Genomic DNA, 13248 nt, shown 5'->3' with positions numbered 1-13248 from the left:
GTTTTAGTTTTTCAAACTTAAGAATCAAAACCGAATCACTTAGAATTGGTTCTATTTTAGTCTGAAACGGGTGAACCGTCGATTCTGTTTCGATTCGAACCGAACATAATAATCACTTAGAATTGGTTTAAGCAATATCATTTATATAATCAAAATAATGAGGCAGGCAAGTTGACGTCAGAAATCTCAATTGGGTTCAAGGCCCTTCCATGTCTGTTGGGTTGTTAATTTAAAAGAATCAAATTATGTCCTTCCATGTCTGTTGGGTTCAAGCCCGCCACCGCGATCAAAACCCCATCGCGCCCGACCCCAGCACCCCCGCTCTCTCTCTCTCTCTCCGTCTGTGCCCTATCGAGACCCTGAAGAAAGACCAATCTCTCGATCTTTCCATGGCCGGAAGGGGCCGCCCCGCCCATGCCTTACCGGTCCGAGGCTCACCGCCTTCACTCCTTGGCCGCCCCCCGCCTCGTGCTGCCATCCACCCTGCCGATGAGCCCCTTCTAGTCCGCCGCGCCCCAGTCCCCTCCTCGATTCTCGCCCTCGAGGACCGGCTCGCCGCTCAGCACCGGCAGATCCAGGTGCTCCTCGTCGACAACCAGCAGCTCGCCGCTTCTCATGTTGCGCTCAAGCAGGATCTCAGTGCGTCCAAGCACGAACTCCGTCTCGCCGCCGCCTCGGCAGCCGAGACCAAGGCTGCAAAGGACGCCGAGGTACGCGAGGTCTATGAGCGATCGCTCAAGGCGGAGGCGGAGGCGCGGGTGTTAGAGGGGATGCGGGCCGAATTGGCGCAGGTGCGATCCGATGTCCAGAGTCTGGGAGCCGTGAGGCATGAGCTCGTTGAGCAGCTGCAGGGGCTCAAAGGGCAACTGTCGAGTGCTCGAGCGGAGCACAAGCAGGCGGACACAGTCATGGCTGAGATAGAGATCATGCGCAAGGAGATCCAAAAGGGCAGGTCTGTGATTCTCACATCCTTAGTTATATCTTTCTGCTTGGAGATTTCAGCAGTCTATGTTATTTTCTTTATATGTAGATTCTTTGATCAATTTTCCTATTTGGTCAGTATTTTAATTGTTTATTCTTAATAATTTTGGAGATGAAATCCTTGCACTGCATCTTAGCGTCCATGTTTCTTTCTTTATTAACTTAATATACAAACTTTTGCAACAAAAATTCCACGAAAGATGCTAATCTTTTTCGAATGTTGACCTCAAGCCAGGTGTTGATATTTCTGATTATGAATAGTTAAGAATCAACTGATCATCTGGTCAATTAGAGGATCTTAATTATCATAGTTGATGAAGTAACCTTGGGCAATTGGGTTTGATTAGAATGTGAATAACTCAGGAACATGACCACAGGGCACTTATTGCATGTATCTTTACTTCATCAGTGAAACTCTGTAGCAACTTGACCTTGAGAAATTTTAATTATTCTCATTTGTAATCCTGTTCTCCATGTAACCTATGAAATCAGTTCCAATAGAGAAGATTGGTCTTTAAGCTTAATGCTATAGCTCTTCTTTTTTCACTATACAAGTCACTGGTCAAATGATAAACTACACATGATGTTAGCTTTGCTAGAGGGGAGCTGCTCTAGTCATGTTGGGTGGGGAGGGTTGTTTAGAAAACATCATGATTTGTCTTCTCTTTTACGTCCTCCAAAATTCTCTTCTAATATGTTCTTCTTTTGTATTAAGCTTATAGGTGCCTCATCTAGGGTTGGCATTTGTTCTTTGCTTTCTCTTTCTACCATGTGAGATCATAAATAAAAAAATAAAATGCATATTGTCTCTGGACCAATTAAAGTAAACAAAATTTTATTTTCCCTTCCTTTGAATGAGTTAAGTGGTAAAACAATCCTTGTTGTTCGGAATATACTCACTTCTCTTCTGTTCCTTAAATTACATTCCCATTTCTACTGAATTTTCACTGTTCTTAGGAGTACAGTATCATCACTGATATTGAAACCCACGATTAAGTTCCCACTTGCTATGCTACAACCATTCATAGGCACGATGCTACTACAATGCTCGCAGCAATTGTTATGCTAGCGTATAATACTCATGTTCTCTAGTTTTGTGTACCAGGTTTATGCCATGCAGCACGCCATTTGGTGCCAGTGTGGTGAACATGTAGTGGTATATATCACTAATACAGACCAGAAACCTTAATACTTTAGTCAGTCCCTTAAGTCAAAAGAAATCAACTGCTTCCTCATTCTTCTTTTCTATCCTACCTAAAAGCTTGGGAAGCAACCTTTGGAGCTTTTTGTTCCATGAGGATGAACATATCCTAAGGTAGTTGCTATCTTTCATTCTTATAATTTCTTTTCTCCTTAGTGTAAGCTACAATCAAAGTGCTAGATGCTCCTTCTTGCTGAAATCATTTTGAATTTTCAACTTTTTTATCCTTAGTGTAAGTGGTGATTAATGAGCTAGATGCTCCTTCCTGCAGAAATCATTTTGAATTTTGAAGTTATTTTCTCCTTAGTTTAAGTTAATTAAAGAGCTAGATGCTCCTTCCTGCCAAGATCATTTTGAATTTTCAAGTTATCCATCTCATGCTTAAATCATTTTGGTTAGCTACTTGCAACAACAATAGAGGATCTACTTAGGATTGACATTCAATTGAATTCTTTAACCTTCTAAATTGCATGGATTTAATTATGACAAAATAATATCTGTACTGTGCGACGTGATGATTGATTTGTGTGCCAACCCACTTGTGAGCTTAGCCCTCGATTCAGTACCTTTGACAGGTTTTAGTTAAGACAGGTCCCTGGAGATTGGTTTTGTACCATTTTGCTTATGAGCTTAGCTTCCATCTTGATCCAAGGCACTTCTCTCTAGTTCTGCACGTATTTTCTTTTATGAATGCTGCCTTTAGAATAAACTACAAATTACCCACCTATGGTTCAAATAGTGTCACTTTACCAACCATACCCACTTATGATTTTGGATGTTGGTTAAGAGGATGTGACACAATAAAGGCCTCAAAGCTCTAATTCATATTCTTTGCCCTATTTCTCCCCAATCAGCGATGGCATGAACAACTACAAACCGAGGAATGAGGGGTAATCTTTGTTTGGGATTACGCTATTCAAACATTGTTGATGTTGATCTTGTGGATGGTCTAGAGCAAGGATTACAATTTCGAATAATACTGCCCGTATCGAGCGGTACGTATCGGTCCGTCAGCAGACCGGTACACAGACCGCCCACTACCGAGTGGTATAATATATATAATATATATATTATATAAATATGCGACATCGCCTCTTTCTCCCTAGGTGGGAAAAGGCGATGCGACGTCGCCTCGGAAACGTTGTCGAAAAAGGCGACGCGATGTCGCCTCGGCAACATTATCGAAAAATTCTTTTTTACTTATATATATATATATATACGGTAAACCGTTTGGTATACAGTACCGTACCATACTGAGTGAATGTCGAAACTTTGGCACGGTACGATATTTCAATCCTTGGTCTAGAGCACCTATTAGGTAATTAGTCGATATTTGACAGTGAATCTTTGTCCTTGATGATATAGTAGGTATGCTAAAGATCTCAATGGTGTTGAAAATGGACAACAACAGGCTCAATTGCAGGGGTGAATATAACATTGAGGCCATCAAAGTTGACTGAAGGGAATGCTTGTTGGCAGGGCCTTGGTAGTTGACACAGAGAAGTTGTCGAAAAGGCTAAAGGTTGGAATGCTATGATGTTGAAATAGGCAGTAGAATGGTTGTGACCATTAAGATGCATGTGATGCCATAGAGAGCAGAGGGCCTTTTAGGAGCTTAAGCGGCCATGAAGAAAAGATTGTTAACATCATTTTGTGATGATACTTATGTTATTTGAATATGCCCTGAATTCAAGGTGAGTAATGATAAAGTTTAGGTGCTAATTGAAAAAACTCGGAATGGGCAAAGTGATCGTAGGTGAGCAAAATACAAAGCAAAGAGATGGTCGATGGCTAATCTACAATTTATTCTTGCAAAGGAGTAGAGTGTTATGACGTTGAATCTAGGCAGTGGAGTGGTTGTGACCATGTGTGAAGAAGGGGGAAACTGAGGCGGAGCACTTAATTGCTCAAGAAGTTGAATGATAAGAGGAGCTAGTTAAGATGCACGTGATTTTGTGGTGAGCAGAGGGCTATTTCTGTATCTTGTTCACCAAAAGAGTGGCCATGGAACAAAGATCACTAGCATCATTATGTGACGTTTACCTGTGACATTTGAGTAAGCCAGGAATTGTAGGTGAGTAATGATAAAGTTAAGGTGCTAATGGAGAAAAGTGACGATACTTGGATCACAGGTGAACAAAAATGAAAAACAATCTGCCTTTGTTAAGGATTTGATGCAGCTTATCTGTGATATTGACTATCTGGACAAAATCAGAACTTTTGTTGCTCAATTTTGAACAAGAAGCATGGACCATGAGCCACATCGAAGTTGTTGGGCGGCATGACAGGACACCCAACATCAAGATGCACACTTCTCCATGTGAAGGAGTACCAATTACAGGATTATGTGGTGCAAATACTTCATTATATTTTATCTCATGAAAAAAAAGAGTTTTGTTCATTAAAGAAGGAAAAAAGAAACATGGCTGCTCTCATGCTCTATGCTTATGCCCTTTTTCTTTTCTTCTATATGCCTATTCTTCTGTTCCTTCTATTGTTTCCTTCTATAGTGCTTCCAACTATTATTTTCTTGTATTTTTTGTTGTTCTTCAATTTGTCATTTTTTTTTCTCTTTCTTTCACCTTTTCCATTTGTTATTTTGTTGTTATTCATCAGATCATATGTTCAGTGATGAAGTTCAATTTCACTTTTTGCTCCTCTTTTTCTCTTCTATGTTGTTGGCCTGATCTTTGGCTGATTTTATTTTCCTTGTTGCTGTTACTTCGACCTTGTTGATTCTATATCGTGTTTATTCTCTTCTTTGTTATTTTGTTCAACATCTTGTTTTTAATTTCGTTTTTAATGATTATGTTCTCTGAAAGGTGATGCCATTGTTCTATTTTAGATGTTTTGTGGGATCCGGCATCAAAACCAAGAAGAATTATGTTTTAAGAACTACGATCACCAAACCAATTTGGGTCCAATATATTGGGAGTGAACCTAGAGGATAAAAATTTAAAAGGATAGTAGGGAGAAAGAAAACTTACAAGTGGGAAGAATATGAAACAGGTGAAGAAGAAAATAACTAGCAAATGGGTCACTAGGCCTTTTCATCAAAAACATTATAAAAATGATTTTGTGATTGCCATTGATCAGTGGGATAGCAGAATGCATAAAAGCAGTTAGGTGGAGGATCAAATATCTAGTTAATTACTTTTATATTGATAGCTGATTGTAGATGACCAATTTTCTTTTGGTATGGCATAATAAAGCTTCTTGTCCTATAGTTGGGCTGTCTGCTTCGTCCCAACATGTTGGATTCTTTTTTATTTTCTCTTCTCCATCCCTTTCAGTTGTGATTTACTGAATACCATTCTTTGTTTGAATTTCAGTATTCGTTCTCAATTTCTTTAAGTTCTATGAATTTCTAGCTAGTGTTGCTAATGCTCTTCCTTATTTATTTATTCTGGATAGGGCTGCAATAGAATTTGAGAAGAAGGTACATGCTGATAACACCGAACAGAGTCAGATAATGGAAAATAATATGGTGTTGATGGCTCGTGAGATTGAAAAATTACATGCTGAACTTGCCAACACGGAGAAGAAAGCACAAGTAGCGGCTGCGGCCTCAGCTAACTCAGGTACTTTGACATAGTTGATGTATCTTGTGATTGTTTTCTCTTAGATTGCTTGTTCTCTTGCTTCCGATGATCTTCCAACCGGTGGAATTCTCCTAATTCTTATGCTTTAATGAAGAACTTTAGCTAAAGTTTGGTGTTATTTCAGGTTCAGGATATGCTGGAACTTATGGAAACCCAGGGATGGCTTATGCAGCGAATTTTGCTGGCCCACATAATTTCCACCAGGTTTGTTTTTTAGGTTGCTTGGTTTTGCATATTCCACATATTCATATTCATGTTTAATACTGTGCTAAGTACTAGAAGTTTGAATTGCTAGAGGACATGTTCTGTAAAGGTATACAAGTTTAAGAATGTCCATATTTTTCTTCTATGCTGGCATTAACAATTTCAATAATATCTAATGGTCCTACTGTCATGCACTTAGTTAAATTGCCCAAGTCGTAAGGCACCCTTGCGGCCAAGACGCGAACTTAGCTTGAGTTGCCTAAGTCGCGAAGCACCCTCACGCTAAATTCTCAGACTTAGCTGAGATTGCTTAAGTCGTGATGCGCCCTTGCGATATGCGTCCACAAAGGGTTAGCCAATTTGCAACATCACTCAGGTCCTGAAAGACCTGTAAAAGAGAAAGTTAATTAGTTCGAAAACGAGCGACGGACAATTCTCGACGTCTCGTGGAAGGGGAAGCTTTACAAGCAATTCAGCGAGCACCTTGCATACATAAGAGAAAAGAGAGGAAGGAGGAAAACAATGACTTTAGAAGGTTGAACGAACAGTTGCAAGTCCACAAACAATTACTCACCGGGTGCCGGATGCGAAGGCAAGTTCCCGTCAAGTTAACGTGCGAACTCGTGAAGATTTTTCAACGATCGACAATATACCGAAGCACCATCCAGCCCTGTGCCACCCGGGGGGTTCCAGGGTGCTGAGATGGCTAACATTTTGGGGTACTGCTGCGGCTTGCAGAAAACAAGTCGTGGCAAGTGAAAACGGAGCCATTTTGGGGCAGTTTGGCCTGGCGCAGCGAACGGTCGCACTGCAGCGTTGCAACCTATTCGAACATGCATTTTTACTAGCAAAAACACACAAAACCAAGGCAAAACAGTTTGCCATATCTTTGTACAAGCATGCAAAAGCGACGAACGGTTAACGAAGTTGTTGCGAGTGCGCGACGACCGTTGTGACATTCTTCCCCACTTAAACTGTCGACGCCCTCGTCGACGCTTGTTGATAGTTGTTGATGACTGCTTCTTCATGTCATAGGGCGTCTTCGGGCTCCCAACTGGCTTCGGTTCGGGGAAGCTTTTGCCACTTCACCAAGTACTCGTTCTGCTCAACTCCATTGGGTAGTTTTATCTTCCGATCCGCTAAAATGGTTTCAACTCACTTTTCGTATGAGACTCTGGTGGGGGGTAGCTGAGTTGGAATACTTCGGGAAGCATCTTACGGATCTGAGTGGTAGGCTTTCAAGTTGTTGACATGAAAAACATTGTGAATTTTGAGCTATGCCGGTAGTTGCAACTTGTAGGAGACGTTGCCCACCCTACTGATAATTGGGAAGGGCCCTTCAGACTTCTGCACCAATCTTTTATGTACTTTGTTCCTAAAGAATTTGAGTGATGCTAGTTGGAGCTTTACCAACACCAAATCGTCAACTTTGAACTCCTGCGGTCGCCTTCCCAAGTCTGCCCACTTCTTCATCTTTTTGGTTGTCTTTTCCAAGTAAGCCCGCGCAATATCTACATTTCGGTGCCATTCTTTTCCAAAGTAATATGCTGACGAACTATTTCCAGTATACCCAATAGCCAAGGTATGAGGAGTTGTTGGTTGTTGTCCTGTAATGATATCGAATGAGCTCTTGTTGGACGCAGAGCTCCACTGCAAGTTGTAGGAGAATTGGGCTATGTCCAATAGCTTCACCCAATCTCGTTGGTTGGCACTCACGTAGTGCCGAAGATATTGCTCAAGGAGTGAGTTTATCCTTTTAGTTTGGTCATCCGTCTAGGGGTGGAGGCTTGTGGAGAAGTATAACTTAGACCCCAACAATTTGAATAGCTCGTTCCATAATCGTCCCAGGAACCGAGCATCTCGATCACTGATGATATTGTACGGGACTCCCCAATACTTCACCACATTCCTCATCTTTAGCTTGGCCTCCTCCTTTGATGAACAGTGTAGGGGTGCAACAATGAAAATCGTATACTTTGAAAATCGATCGACCACCACGAGTATCGATCCAAGTCCCCCTACTATTGGCAAGCTTGATATGAAGTCCAAGGAAATGCTCTCCCACGACCTTTCTGATATGAGCAATAGCTCCAAAAGTCTCACCGGCTTCCGTTGCTCCACCTTGTCTTGTTGGCAAGTGAGGCATGTTTGAACATATTCCTTCACATCAGTCCCCATCTTCGGCCAGTAGAAGGCCCTCTCCACGAGAGCCAAGGTTCTGTGAATACCCAGATGTCCAGCCCAAAGGGAATCATGATACTCTTAAGAGTTCACGGCTCAAATTGTCCACTCGAGGAACATAAACCCTATTCCCTTTTGTGTAAATGTGTCTCTCCTGGACCCAAAATCGTCGTATCTTGCCTTCTTTAATGAGTCGCATCAGGGTTACTGTCTGGGGATCACTGTACAGTCCATCCCTGATCCTGGAAAGGAAGTTGGAGTGTAATTGACTTGCTCGGCCTCTGCCCTCCAATTGTTTGACATTCACTCACTCCACTTTCCGGCTCAATGCATCGGTTACGACATTTGTTTTTCCGAGCTTGTACTCCATTGCCATATCAAACTCAGCTAGGAAGTCCTGCCATCGTGCTTGCTATGGGGAGAGTTTTTTTTTAGTTTGGAAATAGCTCGAAGCAATGTTGTCTGTCCTCAACACAAATCGCAATCCGAGAAGGTAGTGCCGCCAAACTCGTAGATAGTGGATCATCGCTGTCATCTCCTTCTCGTGCACCGAATACCGCCGCTCGATCTTGTTGAGCTTGCGGCTCTCGTAGGCCACTAGGTGACCCTCTTGTATGAGTACTCCTCCAATAGCGAAGTCTGACGCATATGTATGGACTTCAAAGGGCTCCCCATAATCCGAAAATTTGAGCACCGGTTCTTCTAACACAGCCGCCTTCAGATCTTGGAATGTAGCTTCACATTTGTCAAACCACCTCTAAGGCTACTCCTTCAGCAACTCCGTTAGTGGAGTTGCATGCTTCGAATACCCCGCTATGAAGCGTCAATAGTAGTTGACGAAACCAAGGAAGGATCTCAGCTCTAGCACTTTCTTTGGAGTTCGCCATTCCGCAACAGCTTGTACCTTTAATTTGTCCATCCGAATGGAGCCATCACCGATTCGATGCCCTAAGAATAAGATCTCCGTTTGAGCAAAGTAGCACTTCTTCCTTTTCACGAACAAAGTGTTCTCCCTAAGAACCTTGAAAATTATCCGAAGGTGCTCGACATGCTCCTTGAGCGTTTGGCTGTAGACGATGATATCGTCCAAGTAGATGACCACAAACTTATCCAAATACTCTTTGAATAGTTGGTTCATAAGAGTGCAGAACGTGGTCGGAGCATTGGTTAAGTCGAAAGGCATCATCAAGAATTCAAACACTCCATACTTGGGTCAAGTATAGAGAAATACTTGGCTTTGCCCAATTGGTCGAACAAGTCCGTGATGAGCGGGATGTGATACTTGTTCTTCACCGTCACTTTATTGAGGGCTTGATAATCGATGCATAGTCGGAGGCTCCCATCTTGTTTCTTTTGGAAGAGAACTAGAGCTCCGAATGGTACTTTGGAACTACGGATGAGACCACCGCTTAGCTGTTCATCTAACTGCTTTCTGAGCTTTGCCAACTCTGGAGGGGACATGTGGTAGGGTGGTCTCGTTGGAGGCTTCACTCCTGGCTCTAGCACGATATAATGATCCACGCCTCTGCGTGGCGGTAGAGTCTTCGGCAACTCGGGTGGCATAACGTCTGTGATCTCCTTCAGAACGTTCGTCACCACAATAGATTCATGAATGGCCACCTCGTCGAGTGGCTCTAGCTTCACAGTAGCCGCGAATGTTAATTCGCTTTTTCGTACCCATTTCTTCAATTGTAATGATGATATCTGTTGGGGGTCCCTAGTTCCTCTCCGAGAGACGGGAACCACATAGGGGTCGTCACCTCCCATCATACATAGGGAATTTAGGAACAGCATTAACACCAACTTCGCCGTGTGCATAAACTTCAGTCCAAGAATCACTTGGAAGTCGTCTAATGGAATCGTCTTCATGTTCGTGTTCTCGCTCCATGTTCCGATCTTGATGGGGATACCCTTTGCCAGCTTGGAGATTCGCTTGGCCTCCGAGTTCACCGCCTTCATCCGACTTGGGTTCTTCTCCAAGATCAGCCCAAGTCGCTTTGCTTCTCAATCGGCAATAAAGTTGTGGGTAGCGCTCGTGTCCACCATTGCACGGGTTGTTTGGTCATTGAGCTTAATGTCCACATACATCAGCTCGCTACTCCCTGCTTTCAATGGCTTTGTCTTTATGTTTTCCCCCACTTGACCCCACAATGCATTCAACAAACGTATTGCTCCCATTCGGGGACCTTGCGACTCCTCATCATCGCTGCTGGATTCAGAACTACTTGAACTGAGGGCGACAACTTTGCCCTTGTCTAATTTGGGGGGATGGATGGAAACTGTTAAAGCATTCAGTGCCTGTTTCTGTGGGCACTCTCTCACCATGTGCGACCCTCCGCACTAGAAGCATCCGCCAGGTTTTGGACCTTACCTTTTGAGCTTGGCCCTTTGTGGGAGCTCTTCTTCATTTGCTCGCCCCCGAGCTCCTTCCCTCGAGAATATTTTGGAGGGCGATTTTCTGAAGCTTGTTTCCTTTTTCCCGAGTCCTTAGAGGAAAAAAAGTCGGTGAGCCTTTCTGCGGTCGCAATTGCCCCGATCACATCGGTGACATTCCTTCGATGCAGTTCTTGTTGAGCCTATGGCTTTAAACCATCGAGGAAGCTGAACAGTTTATCCTTCTTGGACATGTCTTGTATGTCCAGCATTAGTGCAAAAAATTGCTTCACGTAGTCTCGAATGGAAGTGCTTTGGCGGAGTTGTCTCAATTTCCTCGCGACGAACTTTGTGTTCTCAGGTAGGAACTGAGTTCTCAACTCCCGCTTCAAGTCCTCCCATGTGTCCACCCGACACCGACCTTGTTGGATCTCCTCCCAACGAGTTTGCCATCAAAGTTTTTCATCCCCGTTCAAATACATGGTTGCTATCGAAACTTTGGTTTCTTCAGAATCAGGCCTCGTAGCTCGAAAGTATTGTTCCATGTCGAATAGGAAATTCTCCAGCACTTTAGCATCTCTGGCACCCTCATAACAATGCGGCTCAGGTGCTCTCAAGTTTTGTGGCGGCGCAACACGGGTGTTGCTCCCTCCCGCATTTAGTCCCTTGTGAGCTTAGTCACTTTGGAAGTGAGTTCTGCCATGACTTCGTGCAGATGTTGCATAGAGTCTTTGGTGTCGTCTGATAGTCGATCGACTAGGGCCTCAATCTTGTCGATCCGGGATTCAACTTCTTCTTGTGAGCTCTCTACCCTAAGAAGCCTTCGTTAGCCATGGTAGAGTTCCTCCAAGCTCGCTCCAAGAACATCCAAGCGGGTTTCCGCCGCTATGAGTCTCTCCTTATGACTCTTTTTCCCAGTTGGCACTCCAGATTGCACCTCCTCCGCTCGCGGAGAGTAAACAACTTCTCGCTCATCATGTTCGCTATCGTGCCCCTCCTGAGCGGCTCCAACAGCATGAGAGTGAGTATGCACTTGCAGCCCACCTGCGGCTGCTTGGGGTAAGGGTCCGGCTTGCCTCGTCTTGCTTGATTCGCCATGATGTTTTGCCATGGCGAGATTGCGAAGTTCCTTCGCTGCTTGCTCGAATTGCTTGCCCGCTCTGATACCACAATGTCACGGATTTAGCTGGAATTGCCCAAGTTGTGAGGCACCCTTGTACCCAAGACGCGAACTTAGCTTGAGTTGCCTAAGTCGCGAAGCACCCTCGCGCTAACTTCTCGGACTTAGCTGGGATTGCCTAAGTCGTGACGCGCCCTTGCGATATGCGTCTGCAAAGGGTCAACCAATTTGTAACCTCACTCGGGTCCCTAAGGACCTGAAAAAGAAAAAGTTAATTCGTTAAAAAACGAGCGATGGACAAGTCCCGACGTCTCACGGAAGGGGAAGCTTTACAAGCAATTCAACGAGCACCTTGCTTGCATAAGAGAAAAGAGAGGAAAGAGAAAAACAAGGACTTTACTAGGTAGAACGAACAGTTTCAAGTCCACAAACAATTGCTCACTGGGTGCCGGGCGCGAAGGTAAGTTCCCGTCAAGTTAACGTGTGAACTTGTGAAGATTTTTCAACACCCAACAATATATCGAAGCCCCATCCAACCCTATGCCACCCAGGGGGTTCTAGGGTGCTGAGATAGCTGACGTTTTGGGGTGCTACTACGGCTTGCAGAAAACAAGCCGTGGCACGCGAAAACGGAGCCATTTTGGGGCAGTTCGGTCCGGTGCGGTGAGTAGTCGCACTGCAGCGTTGCAACCTGTTCGAACATAGATTTTTACAAGCAAAAACACACAAAACCAAGGTAAAACAGATTGCCATGTCTCTGTACAAGCATGCAAAAGCGACAAACGGTTTGTTGAACGAAGTTGTTGCGAGTGCGCGATGACCGTTCGTGACACTACGGTGAATGATTGCAAGTTTGGTGTACTGTTTTCACAATTTAATGAATGTACATGTTATTTTGTTTCTCAGGTTCAGAGAACTGTTGATAATGACCCTCAATTTGGATCATCAGCTGTTCCTCATGGTCAATATGACATCCAGCAGACGTATGCTCGTAGATAATTGCTAATTCAATTCACCAAATATGCTTGAGGTGCTTCTCCTACATCTGGCAATTGCATGCGCAAGTAGAGTCGACAATTCCTCCATCGGGTGTTACAGTGGCCTTTTTCCGGACTTTGGTGGACCGGATTGCTGTCAGCGGCCTTTTTGCGGGCTTTAGACATGCTTAAGAAATCCATGTGACTTGAACAAGGCATATTATGTTAAGTTATTCTAACTATTCTCTCTTTTAGATGATATAGAATCTTGATCTCTTTTTTTTGGAACCTATATTATTCATGTAACATATGGATAATTTTTTTTTCCAAGATGGCCATCTTTTTTTTTAATTTTTAGTTGTACAAATTTCTTCTTTTTACATTCACTTTTCCAAGATATTCACATCAGTTCATAAAATATTGTCTCAATGTATGCTAGTCACTTCCATTCAAATAGTTCTAATTATGTCCAGTATCTTGATCCTCCATTTATCAGAAAAGTTAAAAAAAAGACTTGGATTTTTTGTTCTGAAGGGATAAGGATGAACCACATTTAACTCCCATTGACTTGGATTTTAAAAATTGAAGTTCCGTGGTGTGTTAATTAAT

General features: G+C 43.4%; 1 protein-coding gene across 1 annotated transcript; it reads left to right on the top strand.

Annotated features, from left to right (window-relative positions):
• The first annotated feature begins 272 nt into the window (after nt 1-272).
• On the top strand, nt 273-12990 carry LOC103999896 (protein FLX-like 1). Its single transcript, XM_009421795.3, has 4 exons — nt 273-952; nt 5597-5763; nt 5909-5988; nt 12569-12990. The coding sequence occupies exons 1-4, from the start codon at nt 390-392 to the stop codon at nt 12659-12661; spliced, it is 903 nt and encodes a 300-aa protein (XP_009420070.2). The 5' UTR covers nt 273-389; the 3' UTR covers nt 12662-12990.
• The last annotated feature ends 258 nt before the right edge of the window (nt 12991-13248 follow it).

Source organism: Musa acuminata, chromosome BXJ2-10 (assembly GCF_036884655.1).
Source record: "Musa acuminata AAA Group cultivar baxijiao chromosome BXJ2-10, Cavendish_Baxijiao_AAA, whole genome shotgun sequence".
In the NCBI taxonomy this organism is placed as follows: domain Eukaryota; kingdom Viridiplantae; phylum Streptophyta; class Magnoliopsida; order Zingiberales; family Musaceae; genus Musa; species Musa acuminata.
The sequence above is the reverse complement of the archived record's forward strand: the minus strand, read 5'-3'. Positions and strand labels throughout refer to the sequence as shown.